The following is a 22,645-nucleotide window of genomic DNA, read 5'->3' as shown; positions in this document are numbered from 1 at the left end:
TCTACCAGGACTTGGTGAAATTACTGACAATGTTCCAAATATAAAATCTGAAAAATGGATACTGATATAACAACCCTAAACTTAAACACTTGAAATAATACTTGTCATCACATTCAAAGTTATAGAATATTTAAACGAAGTGCCATAAACTAAATTTTACTCAGAACTATAAGGCATCTTACCTAACTGAAGATGAAATAGTAGCAAAAAGGAAGTTCATGATAGGTTGTCTCGTGGAAAGATATAAACAAACCAACAAAAAAGCTAACCAGGGGAACAACTGATGCTCTTAGATATTAAGAGATGGCCAGGAAAATGCCTTCATTCCTGGTAGAGTAAAATAAAATCTAATGGAGAATCAAGTCTCCAAAACCAAATTTGCCACCAGCCCCAAACAGTATGTTTCAGTTGTGTCTATGAACAAAACACATCTCAGAAGCTACTTTAGAAAATCTTGAAAATATTTGTCAAAGACAGCAGAATCAAGGAAAACTACATAAATATGTGTATAATAAACTAGAGAGGCAAAAAATAGAAAACACTCTCTTTAGAGTATAAAATTTGGCTTTGAATAGTATTTTGCTCTTTGAAATTAGATTCAAAGTTTACAAGAATGTTTTCAGTATAAAGAAGTTTGTCAACCATGCCAAATTCAAAATACTATGGCAAACAACTTGAAACAAAGTTTTTATATCATTATTAATTTTCATTTCCATTTGATATTAATAGACTATTCCCATACCTCCATTTTAGCATTTGTCCACCGAGGTACTTCTACAATCATATTAAACAAATTCTGCAATTAAAAAAAAAACAACAAAGAGAAAATTTTTTAAATTTTACTTATCCTTTATTTTTTTCACTTATCTCCTGCATGAAAATAAATGCTTTAGTTCCCCCCCCGACAGAAAACGTTTAGAATCTGCATCACATGTCTGCCTATGTCTTAAATTCCTTCTAAAAAATTAGAGAAGTTGTTAAAACACAACAGAATTTAAACCTGATCATGTCGCTTGACCACTGCTGCACAGGGTTAGACGTTGTTACATTTCTGGAAATACCTTTTCAGAGTAAAGACAGAACTAGAAAGGAGTCAAGAACCTTGTTTCAATTTTTATTTTCCAAGTGAAATAGGAGCGAGAGCCAGTCTACAAAGGAAGTGCGACCATCTCCATCCTCAGCCCACACTAGGCTGATGCGAAGATCAATTACATACTTTAAATGAAAATACAGACAATGATGAAGTAAAAGATTTTGAAAGTTATAATATAAAAATCCAAGTTATTGTGCTCATAATATAAAATTAAGGCTATTGATACAGGTAGTTATGAAGTTTATGGTGAGTTTCAAAGCTTAGCTTGCATATCTGGTGATCTGGTTCCCTACAGTTACTAAGACCAGTGCTTCTTTCCACCATTTCTGAACTTTGCAGAGTCCTTAAAACAAAGGAGATGCCAGGTCAATGGTGAGTAAAAATAATTTCCTACGGTAGTAGCCTTGCAAAGAGAAGGTCTTACAGTTAAAGATGACTAGCATGCCATTTTAATATCAGTAACTAACAACGCATCAAAGCAATGGTTTAAAACAGTCTTACTCCCAGTGTGGTCATAGCCCAGGGATAATCGGCAAGTTGATTGTTACTGGTTCATTTAGAAACTTTTACAGCAACTTGATGAAAAAATTTTTATGACTGTTGAACCTAATAATAAAAATCTGCAACTTAAATCATACTTTTCTAATGATTCATTTCAAATGTATTTTTTAGAGTATCAGTTCACAACAGATTAGAAATAAACAAATAAAAAAAATCAGTCCTTCATCACAGATCATTTGAGAAGCAATGATTAAAGATATTTATTCTCAATTGTGATTTTTCAATTTATTTTCACACTTTGAAATCACCTGGAGAGCTTTAAACCACTGAAAAAAGAAAAAGGATTCCTAGAGCCCCACCTCCCACATATTTGAATTCAATGGTTCTAGAGTGGAGTCAGGGCGTTATTTAGCTTTAAAAGCTTTCCAAGCAATGTTAATTCTCAGCCAGAGTTGAGAATTTCTGGTTTAGAGCACTGCTAAACAATATCTGAGGCTTTCTTAGTGAAACATGGATGCTATTAATTCAAAGAATGCAATATATACAATTAAGTGTAAATATATATCGAGCCACAGAAGTAACGATGGTTTTAAGTTTTTGAAGATAAGGCTAGGAGTTCCCCTACGACAAAACTGCATGCTCATAATGAGATAAAGAACAAAGCTGAGAATGAATTCTCAACAATCGCTCCTTAGAAGGATGTCTCATGCCTATCTTAGCCACCTTATACACAGCCCTGCTGTTATGTTTCATTTTCCATGCTCTTTCATGAGGTACCCCAGCACCTGTTTAAATATGTCTGAAGTAGCTGTTAAAAAGAAAAACAGAAGTAAATGGCAGCTGTTCACATAATTTATTCATCCCTGAAAGTCTGGCTGTAGGAGAACAAATGCATGCAGATGAACCCTCAGAGGTGACAGAGAAGACAAAGCTAGTGACAACCCTTTTACACAACACCACCTACCAAACCCACTCACAGACACTTGAATTAGGCCAAAAGAACAATGGCTCAGGTTTGAATCTTAAGCTTGCTAACCACACTCTCCCTCGCCACTTGTTCCCAATCATTAAGGGTGTATTTCCAGCCTGCTTTTCTTCTCTCTGGCTAAAATGCACCATGACCTGTAATTTTTTAAAGCCAGTGTCAGTCTGGTTTTCCTAAGGTTAGCGTTAATTACAAATGAAAAATGGCCAGCTGAAGTTTATTAGAAAATGACAAATGCTACAAGGGCACACAATTCAATTAGAAAGTTGGGTGTGTGTCAGGGACATTTACTACCTCCTTCAGTTCTATTTCTCCCTTCCATTTTTATTGCAGAAAATAAGATACAAAAAAGTAGTCAGTAGATTTTACATACCTGAGGGAAAAATGAGAGAAAATCACCTTTCTATGCTCTTTCTTTTTTCTTTTTTTTTTAAGGGCCACTCCTATGGCATATGGAGGTTCCCAGGCTAGGGGCTGAATTGAAGCTGTGGCCACAGGCCTACACCACAGCCACAGCAACGCCAGATCCAAGCCACATCTGCAACCTACATTACAGCTCACAGCAACGTCATATCCTTAACCCATGGAGCAGGACTGGGGATCAAACCTGCAACTTCATGGATATTCTTCGAGTTTTTAACCACTAAGCCGCAACAGGAACTCCTTTTTTTTTTTTTTCCTAACTCTTAAAATATATATATATATATAAAAAATTTAGATTTGGCCCTAAAAGCAAAGGCAACAAAAGCAAAAATAAATAAGTGAGGTTATATTAAACTAAAAAGCTTCTGTATAGCAAAGCAAACCATCAACAAAATGAAAAGGCAACCTATGGAATGTTAGAAATTATTTGCAAGTCATATATCTATTAAGGAGTTAATATCCACAATATGTAAAGAATTCATGCAACTCAACAGCAAAAAACCAATCTGATTAAAAAATGAACACATGGGGAGTTCCCGTCGTGGCGCAGTGGTTAACGAATCCGACTAGGAACCATGAGGTTGCGGGTTCGGTCCCTGCCCTTGCTCAGTGGGTTAACGATCCGGCGTTGCCGTGAGCTGTGGTGTAGGTTGCAGACGCGGCTCGGATCCCGCGTTGCTGTGGCTCTGGCGTAGGCCGGTGGCTACAGCTCCGATTCAACCCCTAGCCTGGGAACCTCCATATGCCGCGGGAGCGGCCCAAGAAATAGCAACAACAACAACAACAAAAGACAAAAAAAAAAAAAAAAAAAAAAAAAAAATGAACACAGGTCTTGAGTAGACAATTTTTCAACGAAGATACACAGATGGCCAACAACATTAATCACCAGGGAAATACTAATCAATGAGGGAAATACAAATACACAATGAGATACCAGCTCATCCCTATACAGTAGAATGACCATCATCAAAAAATCAAGAACTAACAAGTACCGGCAAGGATGTAGAAAAAAGGGAACCCTTGGGCACTATTGGTGAGAATATAAATTGGTGCAGCCACAATGGAAAACAGCATGGAGGTTTCCCAAAATATTAAAATTAGCACTACCATATGGTCCAGTGATCCCAGTTTGGGATATATATCTGAAGGAAATGAAAACAGAATATTGAGGAGATATCTGCACTCCTATGCCTATTATTGTTATTATTTTTGTCTGTTTAGGGCCATACCCACAGCAGATGGAAGTTCACAGGCTAGGGGTCAAACTGGAGCTGCAGCTGCCAGCCTACACAACAGCCACAGCAGCACAGGATCCAAGTCTGGTTTGCGACCTACACCACAGGTCACGGCAATGCTGGATCCTTAACCCACTGAGCAAGAATAGGGACAGAACACGAGTCCTCATGGATACTAGCTGAGTCCATTACTGCTGAGCCACAATGGGAACTCCCATTATGGCATTATTCCACAACAGTCAAGACATTAAAAACAACCTAAGTACCTGTCAAAAATGAATGAACAGGCAGTTCCCATTGTAGCTCAGCAATACCAAACATAACTAGTACCCATGCGAAGAGGGGTTCAATCCCTGGCCTCACTCAGTGGGTTAAGGATCTGGCACTGCCATGAGCTGTGGTGTAGGTCGCACACATGGCTCGGATCTGGCATTGTGTCCCTAGCCTGGGAACTTCCACATGCCGTAGGTGTGGCCCTAAAAAGAAAAACAAAAACAAAAAAGAATGAGTAAAGATGGAAATCTTGCCCTTTTTGTCAGGATGGAAGAACCTGGAGAATATTTTCACTGCAATTAAGACAGAGAAAGACCAATACCGTGTGGCACCACTTGTATGTAGAATCTTAAAAATTTTTAAAAGCCAAACTCATAGAAACAGAATAGGAGAGAATTAAAAAAACAAACCACAAACAAAACCCCCTCAAATCAAGTAGTCTCTGACACATACACTATGTTCTAAGAATTAAGCTTTAAGTTGGCTGTATTACTTAGTACATTTTCTCTAAAACAACTGTTTCCAGATTAACACACAAAGCCTCCAGGAATCTATAAAAACTTGAGCCCCTAAACCTCTATTTACCCAACATCTAGAGCAGTAGTTCTCAAACTTCAGTATGTATGGGATGCCCTGCACCAGTTGTTAAACATATAGACTAACCAGTCCCCATCAAGCAGAGATTCTGATTTAGTAAATATGGAATGGGTTAGGATTCTGAATTTAACAAGCCCCCTAAGTGGTTCCAATGTAGATGGCTTAAGGACCATTTTGACAAACACCAGTTTAGGAAAATAAATGAATGAAGGATGCAGGGCAGGCAAAGGTGTTAGGAATTAAATAGCCCCAGGGCTATGTTTGGAAGTAGAGTCAAAAGCTGGGGTCTTAAGTTTCAGCCAGACTAAAGTCTAGACGGCCATAAGGTTGGAAAGGAAAAGAAGGCTAAGAAAGAGGGCAGGGAAAGTCGCCTGTAATCAGCAAGATAAAAAGGCATCAACAGCAAGAGATGGGATGACAGACATTGGTCAAAGGTTCTGGTCCTAAGTCAAGAACTATTAAGAGTTTGATAGTCACATGTTTGAAAAATATATTTAGAATATATTTCTTTTAGCATATAGCTGGTATAACTATTTTCTTCTTTGCCTCTACCCCTCAAAAACTTGTTCCTGGATCCTAAAAGAGCCTCTCAAACCATCATTTTCCTTACGATGAAAAGATAATAAACTGACCAATTTTTATAGAGTACCTTTAGTTTAGACCATCTACCTCGATAAATAAAATCTGCCTTCACTTCATGATTCTCTCTGATTTTTCACCATTTATAAAGTGAAATGGCAAAGAGGTACCTAGAATAGACAGATTCATAGTGGCAACCAGGGGGTGGGTGGAAGAGGAAATGGAGAATGATTGCTTAATGGGTGCAGAGTTTCAGTTTGAGAAGATGAAGTTCTGGAGATGGATGGTGGTGATGGCTGTACAACATGTTACAGTGCTTAAGGTCACCGAACTATATACGTAAAAAGTGTGCAATAGTGATAAATATTATGTTACGTATATTTTACCACAAGGAAAAAAGTGAAATGGCACTATTGTCCCTGGCTGCCTTAAAGAGATACTAGAAGAAAAACTTCAGAATGCACATGCAAGTTTTGCAAGTGAGAATAATTCAGAAGCACTTTACAATGCAAATTATCATCAAAGTCTTTAAACGATAACAAAAGTGAGACACACAAATAAAAACCTTTAGATATACCTCATATTCATCATTTCGTGCTCTCTTTGTAGGAATGCCATTTTCCTATAAAAGAAAAGATGGTTATTAGAGAAATGCAAATGAAAACTACAATGAGGTACCATCTCACACCAGCCAGAATGGCCATAAGCAAAAAGTCTGCCAACAATAAATGCTGGAGAGGGTGTGGGGAAAAGGGAACCCTCCTATACTGCTGGTGGGAATGTACATTGGTGTAGACACTATGGAGAAGAGTATGGAGGTTCCTTAAGAAACTAAAACTGGAACTACCAGGTGATCCAGTAATCCTATTTCTGGGTATGTATCCAGAACGGAAGAAAACTCTTTTAATTCAAAAAGACACATGCACCCCGATATTCATAACAGCACAAGAGCCAAGACATGGAAGCACCCTAAATGTACATCAACAGCTGAATGTATAAAGAAGATGTGGTATACACACACACACACACACACACACACACACACAGGAGTATTACTCAGCAATAAAAAAGAATAAAGTAATGCCATTTGCGGCAACATAGATGGACCTAGGAATTATCATGCTAAGTAAAGTCAGACAAAGGCAGATATCATATGATATCACTTATATACATACGGAATCTTAAAAAATGATGCAAATGAACTCATTTACGAAAGAGAAATAGACTCACAAAAACAGAAAACAAACTGGTGGTTAGCAAGAGGGAAAGGGGGGGAGGGATAAATTAGGAGTCCGGGGTTAACAGATACACATTACCATAAATAAAACAGATAAATAACAAGGACCTACTGTGTAACACAGGAAACTATACTCAGTATCTTGTAATAATCTATAATGGAAAAGAATCTGAAAAGGAATATATGTGTCTGTGTATGTATAAAAAACTGAATCACTCTGCTGTACACCCGAATCACTGTAAATCAACTACACTTCAATTTAAAAATGGAACTAATGGGAATTCCTATTGTGGCTCAGTGGAAACGAATTTGACTAGCATCCATGAGGATGCAGGTTCAATCCCTGCCCTTGCTCAGTAGGTTAAGGATCCAGTATTGCAGTGAGCTGTGGTCTAGGTCACAGAGATGGCTCAGATCCTGCGTGGCTGTGGCTGTGGTATACAGGCTGGCAGCTGTAGCTCAGATTCAGCCCTTAGCCTGGGAGGCTCCATAGGCTGCAAGTGCAGCCCTAAAAAGACAAAAAAAAAAAAAAAAAAAAAAAGAGAGGAAAAAAAGAAACTTATGATTGTAATATTTCATGAAAGAATACAGCTGCACTGACTGCAAAGTAATGAAAATATGCCTATTGTATAAACATTCCAGTTCAGAAACCTCATTCAAGAGAATCTACCAACTGCCCAGTTCATTTTTTTCTCAGCATTTGCATCCCCAATGCATGAGCATCAAAGTGTTTCATAAAACAAATTATCAGGAAAGCTAAAGCTCTTTCAAGTATATTTTCCTAGTTTTTATAAAATCGGCCAAGGCTCTTTTCCGTCTTTAAGGAAAGACTGGCAGTTTCCAGTGATTATGCTTAAAACAGTCATTTCATTATTGAAATGGAACTCCAGGGAGTGTGACTAACAAGCCATGAAAGTACTGGGCTGCACCTCCTGCCTGTGAATTCCACCAAGGTGTGATTACTCTGCCTCCATCAAGCACTTTTAAATTAAAACAGAGTATGTGGTGGGTTGGGGAGAAAAATTATGCCATTCACAAATGCTCACATTATACATAACTTTTACACACCAAAACGACTAATGAAGGAAACAAAGCAAAGAGAAAATTAATTATTCCAAGTAAGTCCTGAAACATTATTTCTGTTCCTAAAATACCACATCCCAAAGTATACGGGGCAACAGTTCTCATCACAACTGAGAATGAGGGAAAGCTATTTACACAAACACTGTGTATACCAATCTCATGATGCCCCAAATTCACTAGCATAACCTGTTATATTTTGTCCTTTCCTACTGCCCTCAATTTTTCATAACTTCAAATCTCATATTCCCCCAAACCCATTCTCTTTAGGCAGAATATTATGCCCACTGAGATGTTTCTAGCCTACTCTGTTCCATCTCTACCCCTACCTACTACAAGATTCCCCCAAATGTTATCATCACTGTTGTTACTGGGTACACAGATTCTGTCATGGTACACCCCCATATGAAGGAGCATCCACCAGTGACTCCTGCCTTCATTACCCTGTTCTAGTTTTCTAGCACTTAACAATGGCTGATTGACTTGTTTATGTTTCGGATTCTTAGTCTCCTCCAGCTGAGTGGGAACTCTATCTTATTCATCACTGTAGCTCTAGTGCCTGGAATACTGTCTGGCTCATAATAAACATGCAATGACTGTTCACTGAATGCATAAAATTAATGAACAGATAAATAGGTGAATGCATACATTTTTGGCTGAAATCAAAGGGAGGTGCTGGGAGATGGGAGATATTTAGGTTGGATATCTCACCGACCATAAGAAAATAAAAGGCAAGGACAACCCCCCCCTCACCCCAACACTCCACACACTCTCTGTCCTCTCACTGGTTTCTTTCTCACTGGTTTCTCACTGGTTTCTTTCTCTCCAGATTATATGACTCCCTGTCCTTTAGCCGAAAACTCCTTAAAAGTAGTGAGCTGGAAAGGTTACACAAGAGCAGTTAAGATGCAGGCTTTGTAGAACACAGGGTACCCTGCTGCCGAGCATCCTTTTCCTTGGCTCTTTCTGGGAGAATTATTTATAGAAAATTCAACAGACATTATAGGAAATGACTACAGTTTAAATGTGTTTGTAAATGATAGTTTAGAATAAAATATCTTTCCTTTTTTTTAAAAAAACTGTATCAAGGCACCATTATCTATTTTCTTCTTGACCTCAAGTCTGCTATCATTTAAAATAAAGCTTGAAGAAAATAAAACTTAAAAAAATAAATAAAATAAAGCCTGACAAAATGTTTAAAAAAAAAGGATACAGAGTTAGAGTACCTAAGTTCAAATCTCACCTCTGTAACAAACCAGATTTGTGACCAGGGGCAAGGTTTTTAACTTCATTAACAAAATAAGGGTAGTAACAGTAGCCTTGGACACACTGAAATAACCTAAGTCCAGCTCTGAGCACAGTGCTGAGGTAAGCCCTGGGAGCACTCAATAAATCCTCAATATCATTCTTCCTACTGCCATCGTTATGGACAGTCCAGCCCTTCATAAATCCCACTTCAGCATTCCACAACCTTAGCACCGCACCAAGCTTTGGCCCCTGGGGTAACACCAGAAAGGCCAGAGCAGCCTTGCATCTGAGGCAGCTTTCACCTCCTCTCTGGCCTCTGCACCCACACTGAACTTCTGACAGTTCTAGAAAACCCAACCCTACTAATCAGACCCACAGAATCTCATCCCGGAATGGAAGCCTGGTTATTTACTTTACAGCTGTCCCCCTACTAAATCTGGTAATGAAATACACCTATTAACCACTGGGATGTTAAGGAAAGTGCTTCCAATGTCGTGCTGATTATGAACATCAGCTACCAATTACGACATCTCGCCCCAGTCCAGAGCCCCCAGACCGATCCAGTGATTCTGAGCCCCTGCTATCTCTACCTTCAGCAGCAGATCTCCCACCCCCGCAACCTACATCCTTTCCGCCCTCACACCTGTCACGTAATTTCAGGTTCTAAAAGAATAGCTATTCAAAGAATACCATTTTCCAACTTTATTTTTTTAGCATCTGTTTGGCAGAGCGGTTAATGAGCATAAACACTGTGATCTGAAATGACAGATCAAAACCTGCTTCTCTCACTTACCAGCTGTGTGACCTTAGACAAGTCAACAACAAGCCTTTAGCTCCAGTGTCCTTGGGGATAATAATAGCAACTCACAAGGATTATAATAAAAAGACATACATTACATGGTGGCTGGCAAATAGAAAATAATCCACAAGTGTTAGCTATTTAATTATTACCACTACTTATTATTATTATTTAAAATAATCCTCTTGTCAACCTAAATTCTTAACCTTAAATCTTTATATTCTACCAAATTCTAAGCTTTATGGGCTACTAAGACCTCTTTGCCCCCAAGTCCTTCTGCAAGAATTCTATTCTTATCCCAAGTCTAATTCATGAAGGAGGCTTATAATCCTGTTATTATACTTTCATTCTCCTTCTTGATTCCCAACCAAATTCCTTCCTGTCGAGATGCTTCCAAAAAGCATTTTATGGTGATATTAGAATTGCACATTTTCATGCCCCAAACAAGTTAAAACAATACCTCTTGAGAGTCCACCTTCAAAGGAATATCATGAAACGGGGAAATGTAGTGACCAGCTACATTCTCTGCAGAGGAAAACAAAAACACAAAGAATTAAAGCAGTGGACCATCTTGGTTTTTAGAGCAATTATACTTTTATCCACTTTTAAATTTTAAGTTTTTAATGTTGTTTAAAAATTAACTTTAACTCCCAATTTCAAGTTTAATTCAACTTTTAAAACTTGCTCCAATCTGGTGAACAGAAGAAAAAGAGCAGTCCCAGCTTACTTACATGGGATACATTTCAAGACCCTCGATGGATGGATGAAACTGTGGATAGTATCCAATTCTAATATGTTTTTCCTACACACATACCTATGATAAAATTTAATTTATGAATTAGGCACAGTAAGAGAATACCTGAACCACCAGAATCACTACTCTTGCACCTCGGAACCATTATTGAGTAAGTTAAGAGTTACTTGAACACAAGCTCTCTGACACCTGGGCAGCTGGCCTGACGGCCGATGATATCTACTAAGACTGGATAAAGGATAACTCATGCCCAAGACAGGGACAAAGCAGGATAAGACAGGAGAGTACCAGATTTTACCATGCTGCTCAGAACACTGTGGTGTACAATTTAAAACTTATGAAATATTTCTGAAGTTTTCCATTTAATATTTTCAGACCACAGTTGACCAAGTATAACTGAAATGGTGGAAAACAAAACCACAGATGAGGGGGACTACTGTACACACCAAATCCACCATATTTGTGTTGAGGAAACCATTTACTTCTTCCTGAGGCTTAAATATCCAAAGCAGAAAATGTCTAAATTAGAACAAAACACCAAATATCAAAAGTCTTACTTTTGGAGTTCCCTTCATGGTGCAGCAGACACAAATCCAACTAGAAGCCATGAGGTTGCGGGTTCGATCCCCAGCCTGGCTCAGTGGGTTAACACACTGGCGTTGCCATGAGCTGTGGTGTGGGTCACAGATGCGGCTTGGCTCTGGCGTTGCTGTGGCTGTGGTGTAGGCCAGCAGCTATAGCTGCGATTAGACCCCCAGCTTGGGAATCTCCATAAGCTGTGGGTGCAGTCCTAAAAAAAAAAAACCCAAACCAAAAACACCTTACTTTTGAAAAGAGACTTATTAATGATTGAACTGGATTAAAACTGATGTCAGTTTCCCTAAGAGATCTCTAACAACAGAATTCTCAATTTTCACTTACAATCCACATGAGCAAAAGTTCAACCACCAAGTTAAAAGAAATCATTTGTTCCACTCAAAATGAAAAGAATACTAATAAGGTAAGCTTAAAACAAAAACAAACTTTGACAACAGAAACCATTTTACCTCATTGCATACTGAAATGTGTATTTAAAATAGCTTTAAAACTACATATTATTTAAATAATATACAAGAACCCAATATGTACTTTTCTTAAAATTTATGATTCCAAAAGCTGGACTTAACATGGCCATAGAAAATTTTCACTTTGTAATTTCCCACATCAGAGTATGTTTTACTTCTGGCCTGCTTCTTCTTTGGCATATTTTTCCAATTTAACTTTAAAGATATTTTAATAAATCAAATGGCTGGCACCCCAGTAGCAATGAGTATACCTAGCACCAAATCTTGGTTTCTAGATACCGTTCTCCAAAAAGAACTAGAGCTTCTTGAAGAAGGGCTAATCCTAAGGCTGGGGCAAAGAACACACAAGATGATCCTTGAATATCCAGTAGTACCAGAAACCAGTCAAGTCCTCAAAAAACAAACGGTTGGAGGTCAAAGGGAAAGGGAACCAACCTGAAAGAGCTCCCAAAGGCCAAAGCTGGGACAAGGTGAGTAATAAAATAAGTAATGGGTCTGGGCATACCTCGGAGAAACTGTGGGTTTGGTTCCAGACCACTGTAAAAGCTAATAGCACAATAAAGCGATCACACAAACTTTTGGTTTCCCAGCAAATATACAAATTACATTTACACTATACTGTAGTCTACTATGTAATCTATTACGTGTAGTCTATTATATCTTAAAAAAAAAAAAAAAAGACATCCCTTAATTGAAAAACACTTTATTGCTAAAAATGCTAACCATTACCTGAGCCTTACAGTGAACTGTACTAGTAACACCAAAGATCACTCACTACAGATCATCATAACAAATGTAATAATGAAAAAAGTTTGAAATATTGCAAGAACTATCAAAATGTGACACAGAGACACAAAGTGAGCAAATGCTGTTGGGAAATTGGTGCTGAAAGACTTGCTCAATACAGGGTTGCCACAAACCTCTTTGTAAAAAAACGCAGTATCTTCAAAGTACAATAAAGTGAAGTGCAATAAAATGAGGTCTGTCTGCAATGAATTATAACCCAAAGTATACAATATACAGGATTGTATCATTTGCAAGTGATTGTATAAGTAAATAAATGAGGGATAAGAGACAAATCTTCCTTTCAGAAAAATTCTAAACAATACATGTAGTTGTTTTCCCCTCTAAGAAGATCGAGTATAAACTGGATTTAGTGACCCACTTCCAAAGAACAGAATATGGGAGGGAAAAACATTTCAATGGAGAAATCGGAATAAGCAGTACCTTTAGCCAAGTGATCAAGGTTAACACCACCAGTGACAAGTCATGTTCACAGCATGTCCAGGCACAGACAGGCTGAGATGAGACGGGTACTTCGCTTCTGCTGTATTCTTCCCCCAACCTCACTACCCCAGTCTCATCGTGAGAAAGGCATCGGACAACTAAGGGACATTCTACAAAATACCTAACCAATACTGCTCAAAAGTCTCAAGGCAATAGCCCAAAAAAAAAAAAAAAAAAAAAAAAAGACTGAGAGGGTGTCAGATGGGAGGAGATGGAGGAAATACAATGACTAAATGCAATGTGGTACCCTACATTGGATCCTGGGACAGAAAAAAAAAAAAAAAATGATTGTTAGTGGAAGACCAGTGATACCTAGACAAAATCTGCCGTTCAGTTAATAGTATGTACCAATGTGAGTTTCTTAGCTTTGACCAATGTACAGTGGTAATGAAAGACGTTAACATAAGAAAATGTGATAAGAGATATACTGGAATTCTGTATTATCACTGCAGCCTTGCCAAATCTACAATTAATCCAAAATAAAGTTTATTTAAATAAAACAAAACAAACAAGAAACAAGCCATGGCTTCAGCTCAATAAAATTAGAAGTATATAACTTAACAATGGCCTCCACTCCACCAAAACTTTATTTCCTTTTCTTATGCTGTGTGGGTTTTCCTTAGCTCTTATCACTAGACTAGGTTATTGAAGAAAGGAGATTTTTTTGCTGCTGTTTATTTTTGTTTGTTCTGTTGTGCTCTCTACTGGATCCCTAGCATCCAGATAAGTACCCAGCACTTAGTGGGCATTTAATAAATATTTGCTGAGAAAATATCACTATTTCATTTTTCCGTACAAGCTGTTAATATAATTTTTCTTTTCCTACCCTAGCAACAAGGTAACTTATGAAGGACCCCAGCACACAAAGTAGGATAAAGATGAGAAAAATCACACAAGTGGCAAAGGATATAAAATTCTTGCTATGATCTACAAAGCTCTTTGTCATCAGTTAAAAAGGATAAACCTTAAAGAAAAACTTCTCTCTTGCATACCACATCAAATTTCAAATTCTCTGACTGATTTTCATGTCATCTATGGCAACACAAGAACAGAAGAGACAAAAGTATCAGTTTGTTGCATGATTATTTACTTTTCTATAAATAATAAAAGTACTTAGGTGGGTCACATTTACATATTTTCTATTAAAGTAAAATGTAGTGGTGGGAATTGAAAATGGTACAACAGGAGTTCCTCTTGTGGCTCAGCAGAAACAAATCTGACTAACATCCGTAAGGACGCAGGTTCGATCCCTGACCTTGCTCGGTGGGTAAAGGATCCAGTGTTGCCATGAGCTGTGGCATAGGTCAACAGCTACAGCTCTGATTCGACCCCTAGCCTGGGAACCTCCATGTGCCACAGGTGCAGCCCTGAAAAGAAAAAAAAAATTAAATTAAAAATTAAAAAAAAAAGAAAGAAAATGGTACAACAACTTTGGAAAACAGTTTGGCAGTTTCTCATAAAATTAAACGTATGACCTAGAAATCCTACTATTAAGTACTTGGGAAAAATGAAAACTTACATTCACACAAAAATTTCTAAGTGTATGTTTATAGTCGCTTTCTTCAAAGTCACTAAAACTGGAAGCAACCTAAATGTCCAACTGGTAAATGGATAAACAACCTCTGTTATACTCACACAGTGGTGTTGTACTCAACAGTGTATCAGTTGATTAAAAAAAGGAGTGAAGGAGTTCCCGTCATGGCGCAGTGATTAACGAATCTGACTAGGAACCATGAGGTTGCGGGTTCGGTCCCTGCCCTTGCTCAGTGGGTTAACGATCCGGCGTTGCCGTGAGCTGTGGTGTAGGTTGCAGACGCGGCTCGGATCCCGCGTTGCTGTGGCTCTGGCGTAGGCCGGTGGCTACAGCTCCGATTGGACCCCTAGCCTGGGAACCTCCATATGCCACGGGAGCGGCCCAAGAAATAGCAACAACAACAACAACAACAAAAAAGACAAAAAAAAAAAAAAAAAAAAAAAAGGAGTGAACTACTGGTACAACGAAATGGAAAAGAAGTTAGACTGAAAAAATCCCCAAAAGATGGCTTTCTAGCAAAGGCAAAAATACAGGGATAAAGAACAGGCCAGTGGTTGCCTGAGGGTGAGGGCAGAGGTGGAGCGGATGCTAAGGATGGACCACAAGGACATTTTTTGGAATGACAGACTGTTTTAAACAGTGACGGTGATGGTGTTTAAGTGAATCTATAGTAAACCTCAGAACTGTTAGATTTTACTCCATGTTAACTTTAAAATAAGCAAATATGGAGTAAAAAAGGTAGTTAAGAAAAATATATTAATGTATAAATGGAAGTACTTATTCCAAATAACAATCACCTATCTGTGACTCTCTTCTCTGCTTTAAGTCACAAAGATAAGGCAGAAGTTTAAGAAGAAAGATACAATCCTTTAGCAGATTACAAGAGTTTTTGCATTTGGAACGCATCAGAGTGACGGAAATTAACAATAATCTTAGTTCTAAGAATTCAGGAAGTCGTACACACCAGGAAAGTTTGTTATTAAAATTAATGCAGTATAGAAAACTTGACAGAATAAACAGCCAGCTGCATTTGTAATTAAATGTAAACAATACCTCTAGCACATTGATTTGGTGTTTTATTTCCCTAAACCTCCAGTGTTCTTGTTAACAGGGGACATGCCCCAACAAACTTATTAAGATGTAATAGGAGCACACACTACTCAAATATGAGGAAAAACAGACCTAACTAGGCTGTGATCACTAAAAGCTAAAGATTTGTGAGAAATATGCTTAGATATCCAGTTCTTTAAATTGAGATCCAAAAATAGTCACACATTAAGGTAATGCCAATACATGTTAAAACTGCTTTCTAATTGCCATTTTGAAAGGTAAAAAGAGTATAAATAAATGTGGATGGTCTGACTCAGATCATCATACCTAGGAGAAGGCATGTGGATCACGAAATAGTTTAAATAAATGTACAATAATAGAAAAAAAATTTCTGGAAAAATAAAAATAAAACAGGGCCTTACCTCCGATAATTATAACACTCTGATGGGCAATATTACCAATAAATTTGCATAGGAGCAATAAATAGAGAGGCTGGCAGCCTGACTTGGAGTTACCAAGCTTGATAAAGTCACTCAATTTCTCTGAAACGTAATTTTCTCAATTTTCTTCAATTAAGCAATATACAATTTAGTATGTAAAAGGCAATGTTATTAGATGCTGGAATATAGAAGTGCTAAAAAGTGGGCTATGCTTGCAGCTAAGATAGGGCACCTACTACACATCATCAGCATCAGCAGCAACCAGTAAGTTTAAAGACAAAGGAGTCTCCTTGGCACAATTAGCAAGCTAATCAGTGACCTAAAGCATAAAGACAGGATGAGAATCCATTACAAGTTTTCTAGGGTCAGTGCTGTAAGTCCGTTGCTGGGTCCACTTAAAGGGCATAAAGATTCTCTAAAGGCGTATTTAAAGATAGGGACAGCTATCTTCTGCTTCTTCCAAGTTTGCGTCACGCCACTTCACTTTTACAAAAGACCTATGTTAGGACCTGTTCTCGGTAACAGAAAAAAATCTGGAGGATTTTCGCTTTTACAAAAAAAAGGGGGGGGGGATCAACAATTGCGTTCAGCGTGTTTCTCAGCAGCTGTTAGAGGTGCTGTGAGCACCCTGAACAGTCAGAGTGGCCCCACCAAGCTCCTTCCCCGGGAACTCCACTCAGCATCTCAGCAACAAGCTGCCATGGCTTTGAACTGTGTCTGTGAGCATCTGTGCTTCCTCTAACCTTATTTTGTGCATCCATTATCAAGACTGTCCTAAGGTACTGTATCTTTGCTTTATGCCATTTCAGGTTACAAACAATTTCATAGGACACTCCACTTTCGTTTGGGTAGTGGGGAAACCTTTGTTTGCTACCTATCCTGATCCTCTATAAAATGGAAGGGGTAATCTCTACTATTCCTATGAGCCACAGACAGAGAGATATGGTACACGCAGCCAATGCTGTGGCAATGTATGCTACTTTTTTTTTTCTTTTTATGGCTGTACCTGTGGCATATAGAAGTTCCCAGGCTAGGGGTCGAATTGGAGCTGCAGCTGCCGGCCTATGCCACAGCCACAGCAATGCTAGATCCCAGCTGCGTCTGCAACCTATGTGGCAGCTTGTAGCAACACCAATCCTTAACCCAGTGAGTGAGGCCAGGGATGAAACCTGCATACTCATGGATACTAGGTGGGTTCTTAACCCACTGAGCCACAATGGGAACTCCAATGGTACTTATTAAAAATAAAACTGAACACGCATTAGAAACAGCCATTTCTAAGAGCCTCAGGGTAAATGAGTGATAAGTCTGAGGTTAGAATTTCTTTATCTGAGCTCAGACTGTTTCTTCAGAACTGAAACCACGTTTCTGTCACCAACTTACCCTTTAAAATATTTACGGTTGTTGTTTAAATAAAGCCATGCATGTGCATCGTTCAAAAAGAAAAGTCTCCAACTCTTTCCAATCCAGTTCTGCTCTCAGAGCAACCCATTTTTCACCTCTTTAACTTTGGGTCTAGAGGTTATCCTCGTCTTTCTAAATAATATTTATGTGGTTAGTTTTTAATTTACAATTTTAGAATATTATCTGATTTCAGCTCTGGTTTCATCTGACCCCAACCTATTCCTCTTAAATTTTCTATTGGCCAGTCTTAACACTTTGCAGCATTAATCCTTGTTCCACCAAGCATATACAGTATTTCTTGGTTTGACTAACTGGCCTTTTACCTCTCTTTCCTTGTTTTTCTCTCTCCAAATTTTTATCTTCTGCACTTCTCTTTTTTCATTTCAAGGCTGATAAAATGTTGTGTAATCACACTGAATTTTCCATGCTTTTTCTGTTAGTATATTTCCTAAGGAACAAAAAACCTGGACTGCTTGTTAAACAGATATCTGGACCCCCATACCTAGTTAATCAGAATCTTAAGGAAATCATGAAGACATTCTATGAAGCCACCAACACCCTAATAACAAAACCAGATAAAGATACTACCAAAAAAGAAAATTACAGGCCACTGTATTTGATGAATATAGATGCAAAAATTCTCAACAAAATTTTAGCCAACCATATCCAACAACATATTAAAAAAAAAAAAATCATATACCATGACCAAGTGGGATTCATCCCAAGCTCACAAGGATGGTTCAACATACCAAATCAATCAACATCATACACTATATTAACAAAAGAAAAGTCAAAAACCACATGATCGGAGTTCCCATCGTGGCTCAGTGGTTAACGAACCCGACTAGGAACCATGAGGTTGCGGGTTCCATCCCTGACCTTGCTCAGTGGGTTAACGATCCGGCGTTGCCGTGAGCTGTGGTGTAGGTTGCAGACGCGGCTTGGATCCTGCGTTGCTGTGGCTCTGGCGCAGGCTGGTGGCTACAGCTCTGATTCGACCCCTAGCCTGGGAACCTCCATATGCCGCGAGAGCGGCCCAAGAAAATGGCAAAAAGACAAACAAACAAACAAAAAAAAACCCACATGATCATTTCAATAGATGCAGAAAAAGCATCTGACAAAAGCCAAACATCCAGTCATGATAAAAACTCTTACCAAAGACATAGAGGGACACAGAGGGAACAGACCTTAACATAATCAAAGCCATTTATGACCAACTCACAGCCAATATAACAGTCAACAGATAAAAGCTGAACGCCTTCCCTCTAAAATCTGGAACAAGACATGGGTGCCCATTCTCACCACTTTTATTCAACACAGTAATGGAAGTCCTACCCACAGCAATCAGACAAACAAAAGGAATAAAAGTTATCCAAATTGGAAGAGAAGAGGTAAAATTGTCACTCTATGCAGATTACATGACTCTATATAGAAAACCCTAAGAACTCCACACAAAAAGTACTCAAACTGATCAATGAATTCATCGAAGTAGCAGGAAACAAGTTAACATTCAGAAATCCATCGCATTTCTGTATACTAACAATGAAATATTAGAAAAGGAATATAAAAATACCTCTTAAAATCACACCCCCCAAAATTTAAATACCTAGGAATAAATCTGACAAAGGAAGTGAAAGACTTACATGATGAGAACTATAAAACATTAATCAAGGAAATCAAAGCAGATTCAAAGAAATGGAAAGATATTCCATGCTCCTGAATGGGAAAAATTAATATCGTTAAACTGGCCACACTACCCAAAGAAATCTACAGATGCAATCCCTATCAAATTACCCATGACATTTTTCACAGGACTAGAACAAACAATCCAAAAATTTATATGGAACCATAAAAGACCCAGAATTGCCAAAGCAATCCTGAAGGGAAAAAAAAAAAAAAAAACCAACAAGCAGGAGGCATAACTCTCCCAGACTTCAGGCAATATCACAAAGTTACAGTAATCAAGACAGTATGGTACTGGTACAAAAATAGACATATGGACCAATGGAACAGTTAGAGAACCCAGAAATAAACCCAGACACCTATGATCAATTAATCTTCAACAAAAGAGGCAAGAATATAAAATGGGGAAAAAAGACAGTCTTTTCAACAAATGGTGCTGGCAAAACTGGACAGCTGAGTGTAAATCAATGAAACTAGAACAAACCTTCACACCATGCACAAAAATAAACTCAAATTAGCTTAAAGACTTGAAACATAAGACAAGACACCACAGAACACCTACAAGAGAACATAGGCAAAATATTCTCTGACATCAACCATATAAATGTTTTCCTGGGTCAGTCTCACAAAGCAATTGAAATAAAAATAAAAATAAACCAATGGGATCTAATCAAACTTACAAGCTTTTTCACAGCAAAGGAAACCATTAAAAAACAACCACAACAACAACAACAAAGACAACTTACAGAATGGGAGAAAATAGTTTCAAATGATGCAACCAACTGGCAAGGGCTTAATCTCCAAAATTTACAAACAACTCACACAACTCAAGAGCTAAAAAAGGAAAAAAAAAAAAAAAAAAGCAACAAAAACAACAACCCAGTTGAAAAATGGGCAGAAGATCCAAACAGACATTTCTCCAAAGAAGACATATGGATGGCCAACAGGCACATGAAAAATGCTGAACATCACTAATTATTAGAGAAATGCACATCAAAACTACAATGATGTACCATTTCACACTGGTCAGAATGGCCAGCATTAACAAGTCAACAAGTAATAAATGCTGGAGAGGGTGTGGAGAAAAGGGAACCCTCCTTCACTGTTGGTGGGAATGTAAATTGGTACAATCACGATGGAAAACAGTAGGGAGACTCCTCAGAAAACTAAACAGTGGACTACCATATGATCCAGCAATCCCATTCCTGGGCATCTCTATCCAGACAAAACTTTCATTGAAAAAGATACATGCACCCCTATGTTCACTGTAGCACTATTCATAATAGCCAAGACATGGAAAAAATCTAAATGTCCATCGACAGATGAATGAAGATATGGACTACTACTCAACTATAAAAAAGAACCATATAATGCCATTTTCAGTAACATGGGTGGAACTTACTAAGAGAAGTAAGTCACAAAGAGAAAGACAAACACCATATGATTCACTTATATCTGGAATCTAATATATGGCACAAATGAACCTATCTACAGAACAAAAATAGTCTCACAGACATGGAGAACAGACTTGTGGTTGCCAAGGGGGAGGGAGAGGGAGTGGGATGGAGTGGGAGTTTGGGGTTAGTAGATGCAAACCATTGCATTTGGAGTGGATAAGCAATGAGATGCTGCTGAATAGCACAGGGAACTGTATCTAATCATTTGTGATGGAACACGATGGAGGATAATGTGAGAAAAAGAATGTATACATATGCATAACTATGCCCTTTTGCTATATAGCAGAAACTGATAGAATACTGTAAATCAACTACAATTAAAAAAAAAAAAAATCTTAAGGAGAGAAGTCTAGTTATCTATATTATTAGCAAGACTCCCAAGTAATTCAGGTAAGTTAAAGAAGCACTGTCTATGTGTTGGTTTCTGGCCAAGCAGGATGTTATAAATAAAATTCCTTTCCTCTTTAGCTTCTATTGTGACTTGTGCTTCTAAGGTCCTTGTTTCCACTGCCAGTCATAACTATATCTATAAATTATTCAAATGCCTCACAGAGTCCATAAAAACTATGGAATTCTCTCTTTACCCAAATAGCTCCCTTTGGAAATCTCATTCTTCCTGTTGCAATCTTCCTTTTTACATGGCATCCTAAGACTCTGCTTCTTTGTTCTCCAGCCTAGATCTGTTTTCTAGATCCCACCTTTTTTGGGTTTACTTCCTTGTTTTGCAGGAGCATATCCCTAACTTATGTTGTGTAAGAAAGATTGCATGGGAGGTAAATTTCCCAAGTCCTTAAAGGTCCGGAACATTTAACCTAGTCTTCACTCTAGATTAATGGTTGCCAGGGTAAATTCTAGGAGGAAAATTATTTTCTCAGAATTTCAAAGGCATTACTCCAGTCTCTGAGCTTTTAGGGCTGCTGGTAAGTCAGATACCAGTTTGGCTCTCCAGTTCTTTCCAGGGGACCTATTCCCCTCCCTCCTCTGCCCCCAACCCTGGGGACTTTTATGGTCTTCTTTATCAAAGTCTCAGATTTCTGAGATTTCACAATAAAGTGTCTGGTACTCAGAACACTTGGGTGCTTAAATTCTTAGATCTATTACTTCTTTGAAAATTCTTCTTCATTTTGTCTATTCTTTCTTTCTGGAATGCAGATTAGCCAAATGTTAGAATTCCGGGATTAAATTTCTATGTCTCTTCTTTCTACCTCTTTTTTTCTCTCTTTGATATTTTGCTCTACTTTCCTGGAGATTTCTTTACCTTATGTTCTAACTTTTCTGTATTAGCTTTCTAGGACTCCTATAGCAAATTATCACACACTTGGTGGTGTAAAACAACAGAACACCCTTTGACCCACCACACCTTCTGACTTGTCTAAGAGTTCTTGTTCTTTGATTGCCTTTTTTCCATAGCCTCCTCTTCCTTCTTAATGAGTTCAATAGCTTCTATAGTCTCAGAGGACATCCATGTGAATCTGAAAAATTCAAGTTCTCCTCTTTCTCCTTTTTTTCCTATGAATCATTCATTCAGTAAATATTTATATTTACTATACCATACTAACTATACCATACTAATGACCAACCACTGTTTCAGGTACAAGGTATATAAATTCCTTGCTTTTATAGGACTTATTCTGGTGGGGGTGGACTCACAGAAGCAATGAATATAAATATGTTCTTAACTCTATCAGATACAGATCAAGAAAAAAGAGAACAGTGGAAGGAGCTAATATTTTAAATGGAAATGCCAACAAACACCTGCTTGCTATTTCCTAACAAAACAAAATCACCCCCACTCCTCCCCTCCCTGCCCTACTCCGTGTTAAGCTTCACATCCCTCTCTCACCCTCGCTGACAGCAACATGTCCACAAACTCTCTGAGGTTATGCAAAGCAGTTCAGCTTCTTCCTAAACTACAGCCCCCT

The 22,645-nt window shown here is 38.1% G+C and overlaps 1 protein-coding gene across 10 annotated transcripts in view; it reads right to left on the bottom strand.

Moving 5' to 3' along the window:
* PPA2 (inorganic pyrophosphatase 2) overlaps nt 1-22,645 on the bottom strand; it is an 84,626-nt gene that overhangs the window by 57,170 nt on the left and 4,811 nt on the right. For 6 of the 10 annotated variants that reach the window (XR_014813264.1, XR_014813265.1, XR_014813267.1 and 3 more), the window contains exons 2-4: nt 10,511-10,575; nt 6,264-6,308; nt 743-796 (exon numbers count right to left, since the gene is read on the bottom strand). Coding sequence is in view for 6 of the 10 variants with exons in the window: in XM_021101713.2 (XP_020957372.1) it covers nt 743-796; nt 6,264-6,308; nt 10,511-10,575 (164 nt within the window). In the remaining 4 variants the exon portion in view is untranslated. The remainder of the gene's footprint in view (nt 1-742; nt 797-6,263; nt 6,309-10,510; nt 10,576-22,645) is intronic. The other 4 variants (XR_014813266.1, XM_021101714.2, XM_084973285.1 and 1 more) reach the window with 1 other exon arrangement.

Source organism: Sus scrofa, chromosome 8 (assembly GCF_054392235.1).
Source record: "Sus scrofa isolate SSC_HxYL_T2T_F1_AM1 chromosome 8, Sscrofa_HxYL_maternal_Yorkshire_Landrace_v2.0, whole genome shotgun sequence".
Taxonomy (NCBI): Eukaryota; Metazoa; Chordata; class Mammalia; order Artiodactyla; family Suidae; genus Sus; species Sus scrofa.
Note: the sequence above shows the minus strand (reverse complement) of the source record. Positions and strands in the feature narration are given on the sequence as shown.